At 38.1% G+C, this 22,041-nt stretch overlaps 1 protein-coding gene across 11 annotated transcripts in view; it reads right to left on the bottom strand.

Annotated features, from left to right (window-relative positions):
* The window catches only part of ANK3 (ankyrin 3, node of Ranvier (ankyrin G)), a 307,389-nt gene extending 288,745 nt beyond the window's left edge, over positions 1 to 18,644 (bottom strand). For 6 of the 11 annotated variants that reach the window (XM_012723586.1, XM_012723588.1, XM_012723587.1 and 3 more), the window contains exon 1: positions 18,283 to 18,643. In XM_012723586.1, coding sequence (XP_012579040.1) covers positions 18,283 to 18,396 — 114 coding nt within the window. In that variant the 5' untranslated portion in view covers positions 18,397 to 18,643. Of the gene's footprint in view, positions 1 to 18,282 lie in introns of all 11 variants that reach the window. The other 5 variants (XM_012723584.1, XM_012723582.1, XM_012723593.1 and 2 more) reach the window with 3 other exon arrangements.
* Positions 18,645 to 22,041: the final 3,397 nt, after the last annotated feature.

The following is a 22,041-nucleotide window of genomic DNA, read 5'->3' as shown; positions in this document are numbered from 1 at the left end:
AGGGGTGCCAGGCTTTGAGATTGATCTCAACATACTGTCTTCCCCCCACCCTCTTTCCGAAGGTGATTTGGCTGGGGAGGTGATGAAAACAGAACAAAGCAGAATTACTAAGTCAGAGCCCTTACAATTCCCTCTGCTGCACTGCAGACACTTTCCACCCCAACTCCAATGTCCTCAATGACATTTCAGCAGAAAAGGCTGCACTTTCCCTTTAAATGGGATGCAGCAATTCAAAGAGCAGATGAGGATATCCATCGCTCTCAGAAATTAAAAATTATGATTCTGCCAGTCTCCAATATTAAAATGTTTCAGTCCTGGGTGTGTTAAAGAGAAGGGGGGGATGGAGAATCTATGTTTTGGATGGTGGGAGCCTGCTGTGAATGCAGATGGGAATTTTATGGCTTGTCTAATGCTTGTCTATTTTAATAAAGAGAATAAATTACTACTAGAAAAGTGCAATTTCATTCTATACTCCATGTGTTGAAATAAAAGTAGATCTCTTTTCTCTCTCTGCATTGTTCAGTTTATTACAACCCTGCCTCTGAAATTTCTTTTTCAAGAGTAACACATTAACTAAAAGAAGGAAAGAGAAAATCCCTTTGGGCAGTAGAAAATCTCAGTCTTCCCCTCTCTTTCTCCCTCCCCCAAGCCCTCCCTAGGAGAGAGCTGAGAACTCTTTGTCTGGTTACTAGAAGAACGGAATGACACTCACCTTTGAAGCAATGGTACAAAGTCACAGAGAAGAAATAGGTATTAAGAATGTTCTACTTGTGAGCTTATCACCCCACAGAGGTTGACAGGATACCAAGTGCAACACTGCCTTTCAGGGTGTCCACTGAGATTTTAAGATTCATCCATGGTGTTTATCAATCATCCATACAAAATTTCCATTAACCGATAATTTATTCTATCCTATATAAAGGGTATATACACCACACAAAGATAAGGTAAAATCACAAAGCATTACTACCAATTTTTAGGGGAAATGACATTAAAATAGAGCCAAATTAAAATACAGCAGGAAATAAAACTGTTTGAAATCTTTTTGATAGGATGGAAGTCAACCTGCTCCTCTTTAACAATTTAACACTTAGGCTGCTCCAATATATTTTTTTCCAATATATTTTAATAGCAATACATTGAAATTTCATATGGATGAGTTTTATATGCCCATTCTTGGCCTGTGATTCCCTGAGGAGAAAAATGACTTAAAAGGGAAACAGTTTTCAAGATCTATCTTTGCCAGACTCACCATAAAGTTCGAAGAAATCAGGGAATTCAGGGAGCACATTCACAAAAGTGCTGGAAATTCTAACAGTGGTTACTTCCTATGGAAGAAGGATACTGACTGGAATGTGGTACAAAGAGGTGACGAGATGTACCATATCTTGCTGGGAAATGGATTTAAACGCTATACATCTGCCAGAGCTAATCAGATACACTTTTAGGAATATATAAGACTGAATAAAATTGTACTTCAATTAAAACTGTCTCCCTGAAAATATTAGAAAATTCTAAGCAGAGTTTCTTTCAGCATTCTATAGACATACATTTGTAAGGCAAGTAAACAAAAAGAATGTCTTTCACTGAAAAGCAAGAAAGCAGAGGATTCTGACTGTCACCATTTGCAATTCAGTGCTACATTTTACAAAGACATTACTGCGAACAGTTTATTGTTATGAGATGAAAGTAAACATAGCTGAAAATACAATTAGAATCTCTACAGTAAATTGCAAGTTCAAGCTAAAATTGTGAACTAGGAATTCCTGTCACATTCCCTATGATGACACAAGGGACCTTGGGACTTGTAAGCTATATCTGAAGTAAATGTCCCAGCTGTGGCTGAAAGCACAAAAGAGTAGGGTCTGGGAAGGCCTCCCTCCATAGAATATGTGTGAGCTTCTATTTATGATAATTGCTTATCCAGACTCAAAGACAGACACATCAAGGCACAATTATTCTAATATAAAAAGATGCCTTTATATTGTCAAGCACCATCGTTTATTGACATCATTCTGTCCAGGGAAATTTCTACTTGACATAGCTGTCTATTGAATCCAGCAGTGGATATCTGTTTTGATTTTTTTAAAAAAGTCAACTAACTCTTAATCTTTTTTTTTTTCAATTTTGTCTACTTCAACTCTCAACTTAAGCAAAATGCTCCTATTAGAATAGATGTCTGTTTATATTGGCTGACTTAATAATTGCAAATGCAAATACCTTTCTCAGACTAAAATACATACACACACACACACACACACACACTAAAATAAGTATTCAAAAAGAATTAAAAAATGCAAAGTTTGTGAATTTGGGATAATGATGTATCTAACTGGTAATATGGTCTTTTGTATTATAGTAACATGTATGCTTTACCAGAAGTGCTTTATTAAAGGTCAACTGAGTGTGTTTACTATTTTACTTTGTGCAGAAGTCTTTAAAAATGCAGGTTTAAACTTGAATGACTCTTTAAATAAAAGTAGCAATTTCAGAAAAGTTCAGTCTAGTGCATGTTACTTGAATCAGAGAGTTTTTCAGACCATACTTATATGTAATCATGTCCCATTTTTGTTAACTAATATAATTGCAAATAAAAATTATTCAAAATTGTTTTTTAAGAGGATCATTTCTCTACTTCTGAAAACTAATAAACTTTTAAATGTGTTATGTGAAATAAAGGTTACATTAAATTTATCATACAACTTATTGTGGGTGATTTTCTTTTCTATTTCTACTGTCTTTTTAAAACATCACTATTCATATGTTCCTTTCAAGATGGAGTACATTAAAAAATTTCACTGATTTAAAGTGTTTCATTATGAATATAACAAATGCTTGTATTTGGAAGAGCATTAATATAACATATTTCTTAGGAAGATTTTTGTGAATCCAAATCTGATAAATCTTTTAACTAGCATTTCTAACATTCATCAAACCCAATAAATGACAGTTTAGACAAAAATTATTGGCTTCAACACTTCTCAAAATAATTCAGTAATGATTTTCCAGGTTTCTAGTTTATCAGCTCTGTGGATATCTGTTCCCTTGGGTGTTCCAAGTATAGAAATTTGGCATTTTTGTGCTATACTGAACATGCCAATTTAAAAAAAAAAAATCAATGTAAGTTGATATGTTTTTACTCTGTAAAAGTATTATTAAAATTTGACAGGAATAAATGAAAGTTGGAGGATGGGAGGGGACACATTTTATACAAATATAAGCCTAACTTGCTACATTCCTTTCTCAATACAAGGTAGGGCTAGCTCTCAGATACTCATATTTGACTTCTCTGGCACAACTTTCTTGGCTCCTTCCTTTCTCTCTCACCCTACATTAAGCCATCATGTTGGATCAATACTACTTTAGAAAGTTTGTCTAATTATGACATCAATGCCAGCTGCCCAGTTTTTTGGTCTTCAGGACCAACTCCATTGTCTATATCCCTCTGTCCCATCTAGCCTAGGAACATGCCCCTTTAAACAGCCTTCATTTCACTTGACATATTTTCTCTAACAGCTATCAGATTGTTTGAATTCTTTTAAACCTGCCCATTTCCCTTACTAAACTACCAGGTCCCAAAGGACTGAAAGCATATCTTATTTCTCTTTGTATCCCTAGGTCATATAAATATTTGTTGAACTAAAATATTGTTGAATCAAAACACAGCGTATGTTTCATATTCACTGCAGTACAACAAATATTTCATAATTTTCTTTTTATATCTTGATTACCAGCTAATTTGTTCTGTTAAAATAGCACATGTACTTTATGTTCAAAAGGAAAAGAGACTAAAAACAATGCAGGGCATATAGTTGATACTAGTAACTTTTTTTTTTTTAAAGATTTTATTTATTCATACAGAACTGTGGTACAGGCCAGAGATGTGGAGGGTGAGAGTATTCACCAGAGACAGAGCGGGGAGCAGAACAGGCAGATGATCAAAGTCCACTGCTGAGGGGAACAGCGGGTGGGTCTGAAGAGGTCTGCCGCGCCATGTGGATCTCCTCTGAGGCAGGTAGGGATCGAACTCATGCGGAAGTGACTTAAGCTTCTTAGTGCTGTGCTTTAACCCGCTGCGCCACCAGGGAGGGCTGATACTAGTAACTTTTAAGTATTAGAGGAGAAGTAATGGGAGATATGATGGAAAATACAGATGACCAAATATTAGAGGGAACTAAAGCTTTCACATCTTTCTAAATCTATACTTAGTAATACTTTTATAAATGTTCCATTCTATTCACAAGTCAGTTCAATGTATATATTTCAATGTCAATCATCTATTCACAAGTCAGTCGAATGTATATATTTCAATGTCAATCAAGAGACAAAACTGAAAGTTAAAAGAGGAAGAATAAAATTCACTTGCAAAACAGAAATAGTGTTTCCCTGAAAAGAAGACTGGAACAACCAGGCTTTCAATAGTATTCTTCCCTAAAATGACTGTGGCCTTGGTGCCTTTGACCAGCAGTGGCAACAGCTGAGGCTGTGCTCTATCAATATATAATGAGCTGGAAAATCCACAGGCAGAACACTACTAATCTGAAGTGCCACAAGGTAGTTAAGGGAGGAATGAAGGTGTCCTGTAAGTAAGTCTTATGAGGACTGGATAAAGAAACAGGGAACATTTAACTTGGAGAGAAGATGCAGCACTAACACACCACTATCTTTATAAAAATAGCTGGCATATGGGTGGACATATCAGGATGCTAGATTTAGTCTCAAAATAAATGTATATTCTCAACCATCCAGAAAGGGGGGGGCACTATGTTTAGGGGCAGGACATTTCCCGTCACAGAGGACTCATTAGCACAGACACACATCCATTCAAAGAGTCACTGTCAAGGAGAGGCAGGCTCTGCAGAGGCTCTGTCTCAGTGACCTGGAAGGTCCCTTCCACCTCTAAGATTCCACCATTCTGCATACTCTTGGGAATTTTCCACCAAACACTGCTCTCCAAAACGGATATATTTGTCCTTTACATAAATCCTGTAGTTTAAAATTCAGACTTCTATAGCTCTTTCAATTTAAATAAAATGAAATTATTAATTTAGTCACTCTACTGAATTAATTGAATCCTATATCTTAATTTGTGCCTATACAAATCATGACTAATATATTAAATATGTCAACAGTGACTGATATGAAAATGGGGTCAGAGTAAATGGATTTTTTTTTTAAAGATTTATTTATTTATTCATACAGAACTGGGGTACAGGCCAGAGGCTCAGGGGCGGTGAGAGGCTTCACCAGAGACAGAGTGGGGAGCAGAACAGGCAGATTGACGAAGTACACTGCTGAGGGAAGCAGCGGACGGGTCAGGAGAGGTCTGGCTCGCCATGTGGTCTCCTCCGGGGCAGGCGGCAGGCGGGAATCGAACTCATGCGGAAGTGGCTTCAGATTCTCAGTGCTGCGCTTTAACCCGCTGCGCCACCAGGGAGGGCCGTAAATGGATTTTTTAAATCGAGATATCAACTCACTTATTAAGCTGGCTATTGTCAAAAAAGCTAGCAATTATGACTTGGGGAGGATGTGGAGAAAAGAAAACCCTCTGACATTATTGTTGGGAATGCAAATTGCTACAACCAACAATGGCAAAACAGTATGGAAAATCCTCAAAAATCCAAGAACAGGAAAAACATATGATCCACTATCTCATTTGAGCATCCACTGAACACAAAAATACTAACTCAGAAACAATATACATACATTCTTATTTTCATTGCAGCATTATTTACCTAAGTGGTAGAAATAACTAAGTGCCCATCGATGGGTGAATGGATAAAGAAGATATGATATATACACATTCATGTGTCTCAATACTTTGGTCAACAATGGTCCCGATGGTCTACTACGCATAGCCTGGGTATATAGCAGTTTATAACAATAGGTTTGTATAATGATGCTTTAACATATTCATACAAAATAAAATCACCTAAGTTCATTTCTCAGAATGTATCCATTTGTCAAGCTGTACATGACTATATCTACAATGGAATACTAGTAAACTGTAAAAAAGAATGAAATCTTACCATTTGCAACATGAATGGACCCTAAGGCTATTAAGCTAAGTGAAATAAGTCAGACAGAGAAAGACAACTATCTTCAATTTCACTCAATGTGGAATATAAAATAAAAATTTTAAATGAACAAAATAAACACAAACTTAGTTACAGAAAATGGATGATTACCAGAAGGGAAGGGAGTTGACTGATGGACAAAATAAGGGAAGGTATCTACTATATAGTGATGGAAGAAAATGAAACTTTTGGTAGAGATCATTGTAGTGTATGCAGACGTTGCATACATAATGCTGTGCACCTGAACATGCTACAAATCAATGCTACTGCAATTAAAAATAAAGATATGAGCTAAATATAAAATAGACAATAGTTGAATGCATTTTGTTATATCCATAAAGTAGAATACCATAAATTCATCTAAAAAATTTCAGAATTATAAATTGACATAGTTCTATTTTCATGTCATATTGTATAGTAGGGAAAATGAGGTTACAAAATGGGAGGGACCACTTATAATCTCCATTAATTACAGAAGAAAGGAAAAGAAAAGAAACTAAGTATAAAACATGCATACAAAAATATGGATAAACACATTTCAAAATGGCAAAATGGCAGCAGTAATGCTTTCTCTGGAGGATCGTTTAGCTTTGCTGTGTCTACAATGGACATCGGATCTAAGGGCATATCAGGGACATAACATAGTGAGGAGAAAAAAAGCAAGAAACTCATAGAATGCTCTAGACTGTAAATAAGCAAGCAAGGAACAAATGTTGCACAAGAAGCATTAAATACCATCAAAAGTTCTGAAAGTAACCTTGGATTGGTTAGTTATATTTAACAAGAAAAACTATCTGATCATGGTTTGTCTGTTTATCTTTGCTGGTCGGTGGGACACATATCAAGAGGTGCCTCCTGGGCATTCTTGGAAGAGTCACTGAAGCTGAACCTCGGCTGACTATCTCCTCCATGTCCTTTTATCCTGGAAGTAAAGAAACTGCCAGAAAATCTACCAACCTGAGGAGTTTGTCTCAGGTATTGGAGGTGGGATCTGTTGTGAGTGAAGCTAGTGATACACTGAGTGATCTCTCAGGAAACTCAGGATGCCTCTATAGGATCCAAGTGTGCCTATTTCCACACCATGTACAACATATTCCATAAACCATGTTTGTTCCTAATAAAAACTAACAGAAATTTGGTTTTAACTGTTCTACACACACACACACACACACACACACACATATATATATATTCATTCATACACATATGTATATGTAACTACTATATCATGTTTTTCCTATGTATGCACATATACATAGAATTTTAAACTTATTTTTGCTCCTGCCTATAATTTCAGCACATTTACTTTCCCCCTTTTTAACTGTAAACCTTCAATAAATACTTTTAGTAAACAAATGAATTTCTTCCAGGTAGATGAGGGAAAGAGGAAAGGAGTGGGGGACATTAATGATTGTTGAATCAGTGCATTGCCCTGGACACGTCAGATGCCTCATATTAGTTTCATAACATCTCTTTGCAAAGGTGTTATTATGGATGAAGGCCCAGAGGCCCAGAGAGGTTAAGTAACAGACTGGAGAACACACAGAAGTGACAGAAGGAGACCATGAACCAAGTCTGTATGATACCACAGCTCATGCACCAGCCTCTTTGTTCATTCCAACAACCTATAAAAATCAATTTTCCTTTTATTTCCATAGATTCCAGCAGCACTTTTTTTTTCAGCTAGATTAAGCTCTATGAGCAGGCATAGCACAGATCATATTAATAATTTAGATTCCACTCAAGCTGAAATAAAGCTCTAGGAAAGCAGGTCACAGCTGAGAATGTCAGATGTACCTGAGAACGTTTTTCCTTCCTGACACTGCAAACGAAATCCTGTCTAATCCACCAGAAAGCAAATAAAGAGATAACACTGATCAGATGCCGAATGGCTGACTGTATAATTATTTTAATCGTATTCCAGGGAGAAACCACTAAAACACATTATGTAAAATCACATTACAACCATCAGTAAAGCAAGACACTTGGAGAGCTTAGAGAAAGTGCAGGAGCTGAGCCCACACACAGTGGAGCAAGAGAAAGCCAGGCTGCCTTAGCTGTGCTGCATGTCTGTGCAAAATCAAGATCAGGACTCACACTAGCCAGTTCACAAGAGAGTCAACAAAAAGAACACATATTCTAAACATACTCATGGTAACCTCCAAGATTCACTGTCAGCTAAGATGAGGCACAACCAAAATGTTTTGAAAGGAATCATAGACTGAATTGAGGAAAATTATCAGGATCACTAATTCTACACTAAGACAAGTGAACGTATGAATTAACATATGAATTTCATATGCGTGAGTTACCAGTATTAACATATCCATTCTTTTGGAATAAATGTAGTTGGGATAAATGGGCTTAACAAAACCATTTCTTTAAAGTGGCAAAGAACAACTCCAGCTGAAGAGGTATAGTAAAACAGCAATCATTAACAAAGGCCATTCTTCAAAGGAGAGAAATTAATTGCATTCGGCATTTTTAAACATCAATATGGTTATCTTCCTGTTAAGGGCAGGCAAATGCATTTTGAGTTGATAAAGCTAAGTAAATAGACACATTATGCTATTGAATCAGCCTGCAATGGCTAAGCCACCACACAGAGGGACAAGAGGTTCTTACAGGAGAGGAAGGAACAATGGACAGTATGGGGAATCAGTGACTTTGAAACCTTCCAGCACATCTGTCCTATGTCCTTCAACCCTAAATAGCCATGTAAAATTTGGCCCAGCATTATGAGACTGAGCACTGACTTTACAGAAATTTAAATGCATGGTGCAGGATTATAGCTTTGAAAACCGTTGCTTCTCTAGACTGTAGTAAATCTACAGTGCCAATGTCGATTATGAGCTTTTATACCTGATTCAGCATTGCTCTGTGCTTTGCAATAATCTTTAACTTCCTCATATAATATTTGTTGATAAAAACAGAACTTAAGTCATACATTATTTTTAAATGGTACTTAGCACACAAAACAAAGAAACAATAACTTTGGTAATGAAGAGGCTTCAAAATGATTTAAAATGTGTTAGATAATCACATGAAAAATAAACGTGAACACCTTCTCCAAATGTAAGAATCTTATATGAATTATTATAAGAACTATCTGTAAGCAGAAGAGTGAAATGGTGTGTGTGGGGGGGAAGGGCTGGACAGTGCTGACTCTAACAGTCATGAATTCAAATGCTGCCTGTTCTTGGATTATTTTTATTGATAACTCCAATCGCTAAACCTCAATGTACTCATCTGCAAAATGGGAAGGTAGTCATATAAGTCAGATAGGTCATTTCAATATCGGGTGAGATAACAGTCTTTGGCACCTACCATTTACTCTATAGTAAATGGGTCCAGGTTTTTCCTATTAATTCAAACTTAGACTTGCTAGAAAAGACTAAAAGCACCTACTTTGAATAATTTTTGAAGATTCAATTTTTGTTAACTCTCCTCCCCTAATTAAGCTTTAACTTTTTTTTTATTATTATTATTGCCAGGGAGGTTGGGGAGGGGGAGAGTATCTCTTCATAAGATCTAAGAGAGCTTTTCTTTCTTGATGATGGACAAAAGAATCTAGCAAGCCTAAGGTGACTCAATTCTGACATCATCTCCATGTTACCAGTTGATTATATCTTAATTTTTAACATAGGCTCTGAAATTTAATCTGTTTTAAAGTGCTTAGTATTTACAGTCAGCTCCGTCAAGAGATTTCTCTGAAAAATGAGACCTGAAATGGGGGACATGGGCAGGTGGGAATATGTTCATTTAAAAAAAATAAAAAAATAAAAAAATAATGAAACCACCAGTCAACACAAAATGATTTTGCCACCTACCTTCAAAACCACAAATGTTTGGGGAATTTTACTTATATTACTTTATAATAATAGGACTATGAACTTGTTATAATAGGATATATTTGTAATACAGGTATAAAGATGATTTTGAGTACATTTTTTATTACTCTTAATAAAAAAGATTTAAAATTGTAAAGGCCTTTGCAAGTGGCAATCTGAGGAAGCAAGGACATGGCAATGTGTTTAAAACTACAAATAATCACCAGGCCACTTCCGGTTCTAAAACCAGCATGAAAAGTGATTTCTATGCCAGCCCCTCTGCCTTTAACTAGCATAAAGTCTTAACAAAACTTTCAGGGCCATGCTACGAGAGGGAATAAGAAATTGGTGAATAATCAATTAAATATATCTTAGACATTATACAGGTAACATTGTTTCTTTTCAATATTTATACTATAAAAATTATACAGTGAAGATTATTTTATACAGCCCCAATAAGTACATCATTTCCTACAAATATTTCAATGCTATGCAAATCTGCAAAATAAAGTTCAATTGTTAAAAGAGTCACTGGATATTTCTATAGTTCTTCAGGTTTCTTTAATATCTACCTAGGCTATCATTTAACTACCAAGAGATGCTAATTAATAATTGTGTTAATGAATGGAAAATGTATTTAACATATGAATGTGGGAGTATTTCTCAAAATGACAGATTTAATTCCCCGATGGCTGTGGAAAAGTTTGCGAAGAGCTGAATTGCAGGACTCCAATAACAGGCTGAGGATGCCAGGCTATTGTTAAAATTTCATTCATCAAATAATTTTCTGAATGCTTACACAGTATATACGTTCTTAAAAAGATCCTTGCTTTTTCAGTTCCTCCACCTCCTTCTTGGCTAGTCTCTCAATTACATTTGAGAGCCCATAGTATAGGGAGGGGAAGCTGGAAACCTTTGCTAAGAACTCCATTTGTGCCAGGAACCTGGCAAAATGCCTCTATACTATTTCTACTCTTGACAGTATGTATATAAGCAGAGGATTAAAATTCCCTTTTAACCAATGAGGAAACTGATACCCAAAGAAATATAGTTGAAGTCTACAAGGCCAATCAGTAGCAGTTGTGATCAGAGCTCTCCTGGAGCTCCCAAGCCCAATCTTTCTACTACCATAGATTATACTTCCCCCTTCCTGCAGCTTTCTCCTCATTGCTTGCCTGCCCCATTAATGTTTTTAAATCTTAACAAATTTGGTGGCTTCCTAGCTCCTTCAACTCTTAAAAGATTGTATTTGAATAGGATAAAATACTGCATTTCATATCTTGTTAAATTCACATGTTTCTAGGGTACCCACATGTTCATTACAAATGTTTTATTGTCATTGGCTTCTAAATAGCTAGAAAACTCTGGAAATCTTGGAATCCCTTCCAATCCTCTCTGGCCTAGTTCCCTCTTCTCATTCTGTTCCATGAGTCTATATCCTTCTGAGACCGAGACAGTGCCCGTGACCTTTGCTCTGTAAAAGGCAAGCTGTAAACCCGGCAGATATGAACAGTCTTCATTCTACCTAATGCAATGGATGCATTTAAATTCAATCCAAACTGATAAAATTTTAATTAGTGGAAGATCACTGATTAATTAGAAATAATTTACTAGAATCAATTCTAAACTGAAACCTACACATTTTAAAACAGTTCCCATATTTGACAATAATGGACCATTGTATTCATAATGTAGCTTTTGATCCAGGACAGTGTAATCCTGAGTGAAATGGAGAAGCACCAGAAAAGATTTAAGCTTGATTTCTATTATTTTGCTTTTACCTCTTCTACTTTGAATGTGCACAAATTAGAAACACAAGTTTGGGTAAAACTATAATGTACTATTTTCAAATGTTACTTTTCTTTACAAATAATCTCTTTAGAATAAAATTCAGGTTATATAACTGACATATTAACATTATATTCAGACACTGCCCTTTAATATTTTACCTATACATCAATGAACTGATTTGATTTTATATGATTTATTAAAAAAAAATCAGTGACTTTTTTTTTTTTTAGTGACTGGCCCTTCTCTTCAACATGAGTCCACATGTAGAGTATGATAACGGAAGAGTAATAGTGTATACAATATTTAATTTTTGTAGTTAGTTAAGTAACTAATATATAAAAATTTCAATTGCTAACTTTCAACATTCCCAAACTGTTTTAATTCTTCTATTCACATTGGGAATTCCTCTTAGATGTCTATTAATAAGAATTTGCCTTAAGAAACCTCATATGATAAGTCCTAAAGGCACAAACAGGGCACTTCAGACCTCAAAGACTGATTTCAGGCCGGGCTATTTCTTTATTCTGAGATGAGTTGCCTGGCAAGCCTAAGCTTTCGCTAATGCCTCTGGATTAATACTAATGGCAAAGTGTTGACATAAATTCAAATAAATGAGGAGTGCAGAAAGCAACTCGCACTTGAGGTCCTCCAAAAACGTCCACTTATTTTTCAGTCTTTTACCCCAACCCTTGTGGTGTAATTCAAGCAAAATCTAAAAAAAGTAAGTTGATAGGTGACTCACTGGTCCCATTCTTTATATTGCCAGTTCCTAGCACAGCAACAGGCATGGTAAGCACACCATACTTTTTGACTACAAAAAATAAAATTAGATGCACATAAATGTATCATTTGGTCATTCTCAGCATCAACAATAGCTAACAGCAAACACTATATGGCTCTTATTTTACATTGAACAAGGTCTAACATTAACTCACTGAAATCAACCCTATGGCCACATCTACTATTACATTCATTTTGCAGGTGAAGAGACTGAGGAAACAAGAGGTTACCTGACTACCCCAAGGTCACACCAGCTGCTAGTGCCAGCATCTGAACTCAATCTCACTCTATTGTCACATCGCACCTTCCTCTCTTTCATTCTTCTGACTAGCCATCCACACAGCCACCTTCTCCTTTGCAAACCCCAGTCTGGGTGTCATAGGTGATTATGATACCACCTCTGCCCTCAAGGAGCTCATTGTCTCCTGGGTGAGACACATGTAAACACTTAATTACAGTGCAGAATATCAAGTAGGCTGACAGAGAACTAAGATCCCTGGAGATCCGAAGTCTTTCTACTCAGCAGAGCAAGAAAAAATAGCTACCTTTATCTAATAAGGGTTGAGATATTCTTGCCCCCAAACTCACAGCTTCTGCAGTTAAAAGAAAGAAAGAAACACTCATGCAGACTGGCATCTTACACCCTGGGTACCACAGGGACCTAGGTAACTAAGCATGGGAAAAGTTGAAAATGTTAGGAAGCAGCAAGCTTCCATAGCCAGTGATAACCCTCAATAGTTCACATCATTGAAAACTGTTCTCAAACCTTTTAAGTTGCTTTAACCTTAGGAAAGACTCTTAGGTTTCATTGCTACAAACTTAGTGATCAAATATAAATTTCAAAGTCTTTTAGTTCAAGTTTAAGATTAGATTCAGCACTTACTAGTGGTATGACCCCAGAAAAAGTATTTATTCTAAGTCTTGATTTTAGAAATGAAAATACCATCAGCCTCACAGAGAAACTGTAAGAAAAAAAGATTAAATAATTCATGATCACTGCAAACTGCCAGGTATACAGCAAGCACCTCAGACAGTGCTATCATCACGACAGTAACAGATTTTTCAGGAACTGCAGTCCTAGTGTTGGAATATTTTCATTTTGCTTTACAAAAATTAAAAAATAGTAATCTTAAATGCAAAACATTAAAATTTATTGCAGAGGAAAATACAAAACAGATTTACTGCAGTACCAGGTTACTTTGAGATATAAACCTGGTACTTAAACTCCCAGATGCCTAAGAAATAGCTTATCATTTCCAGGTCTCTTTAAGTCAGGCCTGATAAATATCTGTGAAACTATTAACCGCACATGCTGTATAGTGTAATAAAGAGTACAAGTGAGGGAGTTAGGTGGCATAAATTGGAATTTCAGCTCTACCATGGAGGAGCCTGGGAAATTTGCATAACTGGAAGGCTCATGCCTTAGTTTTCTCATCTGTGAAAGGGGGATAATAAAACATATTTCTTTTGTACAGTTGTTTTGAAGATTAAATGAGCCTCTACTTATAAAGTAATTATCAACTATAACTTCATGAGCTATAATAATCAATATATGTCCTGCAAGAAAAGACATGAAACCAGGAAATCTAGTTCTTTGTCTTCCTCTTCAAGTCAGGAACTTGACAGTTACCCTAAATCTGGTCTCTCTCTCTCACATCCTACATACACCATTGCCAAGTTATATTGAATCTTCCCCTAAATATCTATTCTATGTAACACCTCCTGTCAACTTGCAGTCTCCATCCTGGTTCAGACCCTCAGCCTTCCCTGGGCCAGGATCCCCTTCAATACTTTCTAACAGTTCACCCCACAGTTGTCCACCACACCGATGCTACAGTGAGGGTTTTAAATCATGAAGTTATTTAGTCACCCCCTCTTTAACATCACCCTTAAGGTCTGCTCAAGTCCCTCTCTTCTAGTAGAATTTTTAAACCCTGTAAGGTGTCTCACAAAATTCTTCATTACCTGACCTTTGCTACTTTTCCAGCCACTTCTCCTGTCTTACACTCATGCCCCCCCCCCCTTGACTAGGCATTCAAATGATGTTTGCTTACCCTACAAAGTGCCCTGCTACTTCCATCTCCATAAACATGGGGTCCTGGGCCTTCTGCCAGTCTTGGTCTGCCTGCATTGCTCAGCTTTGCTAGAACCTTTGAATTGAGTTGGAGGGCCTTCCTCTGGGCACTTGGCGAATTCCTTTCCACACTCCATGTGGGGAGATTTATGGTGCTCTTATCTTTCTCCTTTCTTTGCAGTTACTATTCTGTTGCCATTAAGCCTTGTATAGTTTTGTGTCCATAGTGAGCCACAGAAATCACTAAATGTTTCCTAATGAATGCATGAACACAAAAATGAGCCCACTCCTGCTCTGCCACTGACTAATGTATGAATCCATTACCAATATTCAGTAAAGAAATTAATCATAGAACCAATGGACACGTTATTTCAGTATATCCCATTGTATCATTCACATCTATAAAGAGGGGCAACTCCATAAATATTTCCTTTTTCAGTTTAAATTTCCTTAGGTCACTTCAAAGGTTTTGACAGGATGTAGTAACACATACAAGTATCCAAGCATACCTTTAAAATACTTCAGATATTAGGGTCAATTCTCCTAATACCCCTCACTACTGAAAATGCATTTTTAGTTTACATGGGGTGAGGGCAGAAAATGGAGGGAACATGGCTCCCAAAGCCAGCGGCAACAATCGGGTAAAGGGCTCATGGAAGACTGGGCCAGGTAGTGACCTCCAGTGGGGGTCTCCCCACTGAGGGCTCCCACTGGGTGCAGGCGATATAAAGAGCTCCATTCTGCAGGCAGTGTCCTGAGGCTATGCAGCCAGTATTAACCTGCCCACAGGCACTCTGCCACCTTGGCATGCCTCCCAAGCTAAGCAGCCCAACACGACACAAGGAGACTGAAGGGTACAAACATGTCAGAAAAGAGCAATGGGAAGGTGTGGGTACAACAGCCTCATAGGTGTATTAGCAAAATACATCTTATGAGGTTCTCATGAAAACTTTTTTTTTTAACTTCAAGCCAAAAAAAAAAAAAATGGTGATAAAGCGATAAAAGCCTCATTTACGCAGATGCATTTCCTTTAAACCACTAGCAAGATTTTGTTTATCTTCACATTTCTGAAGTTTCTATCAAAAGTAACATATATATTCAAATTTAATGATAAATTATTAGATATTCCCTACTAGTTTTAAACTAATAACCACTTATTTACCTTTCAATATTCTTGATAGGCAAATGTGTGAATTATTGGGTTTTCTAAAATGATGAACTAGATTTCAGAGTGTGTGCATATATATAAATTATAATATATATTTATTTAATTATAATACTTGGTAATATCTTAAATTGTACAGCACTGTGTAATATGTATAGAATCAAGAAAGACCCACCTTGGACTTGTTCACATCCAAATTGTAGGGGGGTCAAGAACCAAATTTCGTATTTTATAAACCAAATACTCTAAGTTTTACCTATGCTTTTCTATTTTGTGATTTTTACAAAAGTACTCGTTACTACTTTTATATAATTAAAAGATCCTGGAGGTGATTTCTGCACATAAGCAAGAGCAAACATTCCCACAATAACCCACAAAACATTTAAAGCAGCTCTTCCAATTGACATGGGGTTTAAAATTTAAAGTACCTTATACATCTCAGATTCTTAGAAAAAGGCAGGAAAGAGACAGTTGAAACAATTTATTCTGTATAGATGCATTATATATGATACTATGCCACTGAAAGAAATCTAGAGCATGTCCTCAAATTAATTAAATAGTCATTTTGTACACTGAAAGTAGACCATGAAATCAGTTGACCAGGAGCATTAGTTCTCCAGTAACACATGTACCTTTGTGGGACATTTACATACACTGTGTTATGAATTAACCAGCACATCAGCGATGAAAGTGTTATCCACAAGTCACTTTTTTGATTCTACTGTCTGAGTGTCCTGAGAACAAAAACCATTTAAATCTGCTTGCACATTGACAATAGCGATATTGATATTTCTCCATGTTCCCTTCTGGTTGCTAAGAGATTTACGTTGGACAGACTCTGTTGTACTCATAACAAAGCATTTTGGTCCACAAAGAATTTGCTTCAGCTCAGTTGAGTCCAGAAACTCCCTTTGCCTCACTGTTTCTCTATTTTGCTTCCAGGTCAAGCAGGGGACCTAGGTACAAAGGCTGGGGGGTCTGTCATCACTACCCAGGAAACCGCTGTACAGAAACCCAGATCAGGTAGCCATTCTTGTAAGGTGCGATGATGACCCCATACCTTTATACAATTTTACATCCCCTCCCCTATGTTTCTTTAAAGCCAGTTTCTCATGGTGGGGGTGGGGAGAGGTATAGAGAGGGCAAACTGTAGCAAACCACCCACAGACAAACCAATGGAATAAAATTAGTCCAGAATACAGCAAAATATGGCAATTTCCTAACAACTCCACTGGGTGAGGCTTTGAAATATACATGCACAGCATTTCCTAAGTTTGTCCTTATAAGTGAAGATATATTCAAGAAGTTTATTTGCAAGAACAATGAAGTGGGAGCAATCTATATTTAACATCTTGCAGCAAAACAACTGCAGCCCTCCAAACTCAGTCTCAATAAAGTCTGCCATGCAACAAAAAGAAAAGAGCCTTTTGCTATGGATCCTAACTTTGAAGAAAAGGGCACAGGCACCAGAAAGATTCATGATCGCTCCTGAAGAGAGGTACATGTGGTGGATGAAATCTGCATGTCATTTACAAAGCACATGCATCACTGCTCAGAGCAAATTAAGATCATCTTTCCCTGGGGAATTCTCACAAAGAGACAGGAAAATGCTTTATGTCCTGACTTCTGTATTCAGATCACAGAATTTTAGTCTATTTCTATTAATTGGTGTGGAGAAAAAGTACTTTGGGCCCTCAGTCCCTGGTTGGTACCTAAGAGTCATATTTAAGGGCACAGTCACCATACACTCAGTAAGTACTCTCAGGCTGTAATGACACACCAACACCGCTGACCCAGAATATTCTTCCTGTTTCCCCCTGTATTAGAATATCAGCAAGAGATGACCAATGCCCATGCTTTGAACCAAAGCAATCAGTGTGGAAGGGTGCAGGTCCCTGCCATTTCATGGGAACTGGGGATCATCTCTTTCACCCAGCACAGAAAAATAAACCTTTGTGGTTTTATCTTTACTGAACAAAAGAAAAGTTATTTCCATTGCACAACAGAACCAAAAGCACCTTATAGAAGTAAAAAGCAAAAGGAAAGGGGGGAAAAAAGCTAAGCAAAGCAGGAAATGACTTTTTAGCTACGTCTTGTCTTTAAGGTCACAGATCTGCCTGAGAAATGCACACATGTGACACAGTTCTAGCACAAAAGCTCCTTTTCCATGCCACAGACCTCTAAGAAGTACAAAGGCCGGCTCTCTGGCCTCTCCCTCCACTGTAAATCACAGGCAGTCCATTTAACCTTGACCGGGCAGGGAAGAAACTACTTTAAACTCCCTTGCAGCACCTTCCTGTGTCATGGAAACAGACCCGTGCCTAGGGAAAGAGAAAGCACACCTTCCGCATCAGCACTGCAATCACCCCCACACAGAGTAAACCGTCCCCTGCCTTGCCCATCCTATGACCGTGGGGTACCAAAGGGTCTTTTCATCAATTTCCACACCCAATTTCCACTCCACGCAGCATGTAAAAATAGCCCTTCATGCTTCTAACAGATGCCGGGAGGAGATTAAAACAAAAAGAACCCAGGCAAGATCTCTGCTCTGGCAGACATAGCTACCTTTTTCTTCCGATCCCGGGACCGTTTGCGGTGTTTCCTTTTTTTCTCAGCCTCGTCTTCAACATTGATTTCTATATCCCTGTTTTTCTTTAATTGTGAGGCTGCATGAGCCATAATGCATTGAAATAGATCCTCTCAAACACGCAGGGCTTCCTTTACAAGGTGATATCCTCAGGCACCTTTAATCAGGCTTCCAGCAGCATTCCAATCACTGGAGAGAAACCTTTGACTAGAAGCAGGAAGTCATTCAAAATGCAAGGATGCTGTAGAAGCTGAAGCTTTTAAAAAACCAAAAGACGGTTTCCAGACTTCATTCTACACCTTCCTCTACCTGAGCCTTTACACAAGAGTGCAGCCATCGTAATGCATTTACCGTAGTGAAAAAGACAGCTGGGACAGAGGAAGCTGTATTATGGCTGTATCCCCTGCCACCAGCTGGAAGTGTCTAAGTGATCCCTCAGAAGGGGGAATGCTGCATAGGATGCTGCTCTGAAGGGAAAAAATCAAGAGTCACCACACATGCAGGAGCAAAAATCCAGCACTAATTCTGAAAACCTATTTTAGAAACCTTCGAAAAAAAGACAGGGCTGCAATTTATACATCAGCATTAGATCTGCAGGGAGCATAATTTAACCCGTAATAGAATGGAGCGGTTCCTACTTTAGTTCAACTGCTGATGGTGACAAAATATATAAAATAAGATTTCACCCAATGCACTAGATTTTGCTTTGGAGATCCTGCCTGCATTGTGGGGGAAACAATGCATGCATTGCTCCCCTCAACAGTGTGTCCTTTATGCTGAACTATCAGCCTCAAAGCATTTTGTGGGAGAGAACTACAGAAGGGCCTGTTGTCTTTTAAAAACAACATGCTGATTACAACACATCATACAGAAAGACGTGAGCATGTTGGTGTATGGAACAGATGCCCAATTGATAGGAGTTCCCCAGGACTCTCCTGTCATGTGGCCTGAGGGGTCAAGGGGAGTCTGGGCTGCAGTCAGGGTCTCGGAATCCTTGCGATCTGGTTTCCATGTTCTGGTTCGCCTCAATCACCTTACTGTTTTTGCCACCTGAGTCCTCAGTGACTGCAGCCTCTGAATATTCATGATGTGAAGTGAAGCGGCAGCAGGGCTCAAGGCCTGCTGGGGTATCTTCTGCTGGGACGCACCCACTGGAAGAAATTTAATAAGTCAGGAATCATTTATAAACACACACGATATTCACATGGCTTTAGCAAGAAACAGCGGAGCTGTCAGTCTGGCACTAATATTTTGAAGAAACCCTAAATTCCACAAGAAAGCGAGCAGGAAAAAACCAAAGTAATGATGAGCTCTTGAAAAGAGCTTGTCTGTGTACTGTCAATGCCAAATGGCTGTCACTTTGGAGGCTGGGGTTTGACTGTGCAGGACAGGCTACTAAAGTGTGTGAAGGTGGAAGAGTTCAGCGGTGTCCTGCAGGCTCAAGTGCTCTGCTTCATAAAAAGTCCAAGTGTGAACCCCTGCAAACAACATTAATTAACCAGATTTCTGGTGTGCACATCAAAGATCTGCTTTCCTTTAGAAGGTGCCTTACACTCTTACCTGACAGCAACTGGGAAAGAAAGGGGCGGCATCTTCCTTGTGGCACACCACTCCCACTGCAAGTCCCACCTCACTGGCCCATGTGAAAACTGCTCTGCTCAGACAGTTCTTGAGGTCCCACTGTGTGCAGAAAGGCTCCTGAGGGCCAACTGTGTGCTTGATTTCTCATGGAAACACTCTTCCTGAAGCTAAAGTTCTAGAAGGTTCTCCACTTTCTATTGTCTGACAAAGAGGAGGAGAAAATGAAGGAGTGGGACTCAGTGGGACTCAGATCTAATGGGGCCCAACCATATTTTCTACTAGAAGAATTTTTTATGATGATAATAGGTATAGAAAAGAGAAGAAATGAAAACTATTTTAATCCCTTCTCCAATAAAAACCATCCTGTTCTTTGAGGAACGTTCATACAGTTTCCTTTCTTTATTTTCAGCAAGTCAAGAGGACAGCCAGCTGAAAACCTGGCTCATTTCCCACTGGCTCCTCGACCTTTCTTTTTTTTTTTTAATTCTCCAATAAGCACCAATGATACTTTAAAATATATTTATAAGTATCCTTGATCAAGATCAAGGTAACTTCTCCATCACAGGCTGGCAAAGCACTAGACTTTCTCATTCAGCAAAAGCATAGTCAGAAATTAAGAAGGTGGCCTACAAGTATTTTCAGCACATTTCACTTTAGAACAATCCTTTGCTTTTTCAAAATCTTCCAAAGTTGAGAATTCATCACAACTTTTTAACAACATAATATGAACTTTTTTTTTTTTGCTACCTTGGATTTTACATTATCCCGGTGAGTGGTTAACCATTAAAAATAAATTCTACAGGGCCCTCTTTGGTGGCACAGCGGGTTAAAGCACAGCACTAAGAAGCTAAAGCCACTTCCGCATGAGTTCGATCCCTGCCTGCCCGGGAGGAGATCCGCATGGTGCGGAGGAGATCCGCATGGTGCGGAGGAGATCCGCATGGTGCGGAGGAGATCCGCATGGTGCGGAGGAGATCCGCATGGTGCGGCAGACCTCTCCTGACCAGCCCGCTGCTCCCCTCAGCAGTGTACTTCCTCGATCTACCTGTTCTGCTCCCCACTCTGTCTCTGGTGAATCCTCTCACCCTCCGCATCTCTGGCTATACAAATCTTTCTATAAGTAAGGGCTATAAAAAAGGTAGTTATAATAAAGGAAAGGTAAGAGTGAAAAGGGTTGGTTGATTTGAAGGGATGATGGCTTAGACCCCAAGCTTATGGCTACTTCATCCTTTCACAGGAAGAATGTTTGGGTGACCATAGCCCCTAAGCAAGCACATTCAGCAAGGAGGAGTCTTGGTCCTTTAATTGGTTGCAACTTTGTTCCCAAAAATTTTGTGCAAAAAGTAACTCCTAGTAAAAATTTCCTCATAATTATGTTCAAAATAACTCCTGATTTTTTCCAGAAGCAACAAGTCTCATCTAGAAGACTTCTTGTCTATCATTTGAACATAACACTACTACCAACCAACCAACCAACCAACAAAAACACCTTGTTTTTCAGGATACCTGTCTGGAGTAGCTTATATACCAAAAAAATATTCTAACAGTAGTCAAAATGTGCCGATTAAACCTTACAAATGAAACAGAATCAATTCATTAGAATGCATCACAGATTATAGATACCACACTCAATCTGTTCTCAATTTTTGCACATACCTTGCCAGAATTTCAAGACAGGCTTTGAATATGATCTCAGTCAATTAATAGCTTAAACTACTTCCAGGTGTCACATTATATTGTTTCACCAGATTCTTGAGCCGGATGGCCCGGCAAATGCATGTGATTTCTAAGAAGATGATACTGACACTTGAAAAACTGTCTAAGGAGAGGACAGCACAGGAATGTAAGCAAGCATGGAGGAGGAGACACAGGAATGAAACAGAAAAGCTTGCAAATTGCCAGGGATGCCAGCTGCACCTTCCAACCTTGCCCCCAGTACAAGGGATTGAGGAAAATGTATGTTTTGAAGGAATGTGAAGTACTTTGAGCTGCACCCACTACAACTTTCTCAGAAGCAGAGCAGAATCACGATAAAAGAGTCAAAATATTTTTCCTTTACAAAGAAAAATATATCCATCGTCATTTCATTAATTCTGGCATCCTAGAGAAAGATGATGTCAAGAGACCTGGAAAAGGCTGGAATAATGTGCGGAACA

The sequence above is a fragment of the Condylura cristata genome, unplaced genomic scaffold (genome assembly GCF_000260355.1).
Source record: "Condylura cristata isolate star-nosed mole 26May11 unplaced genomic scaffold, ConCri1.0 scaffold00011, whole genome shotgun sequence".
NCBI lineage: Eukaryota > Metazoa > Chordata > Mammalia > Eulipotyphla > Talpidae > Condylura > Condylura cristata.
This window is presented reverse-complemented; position numbering and strand designations above follow the sequence as displayed.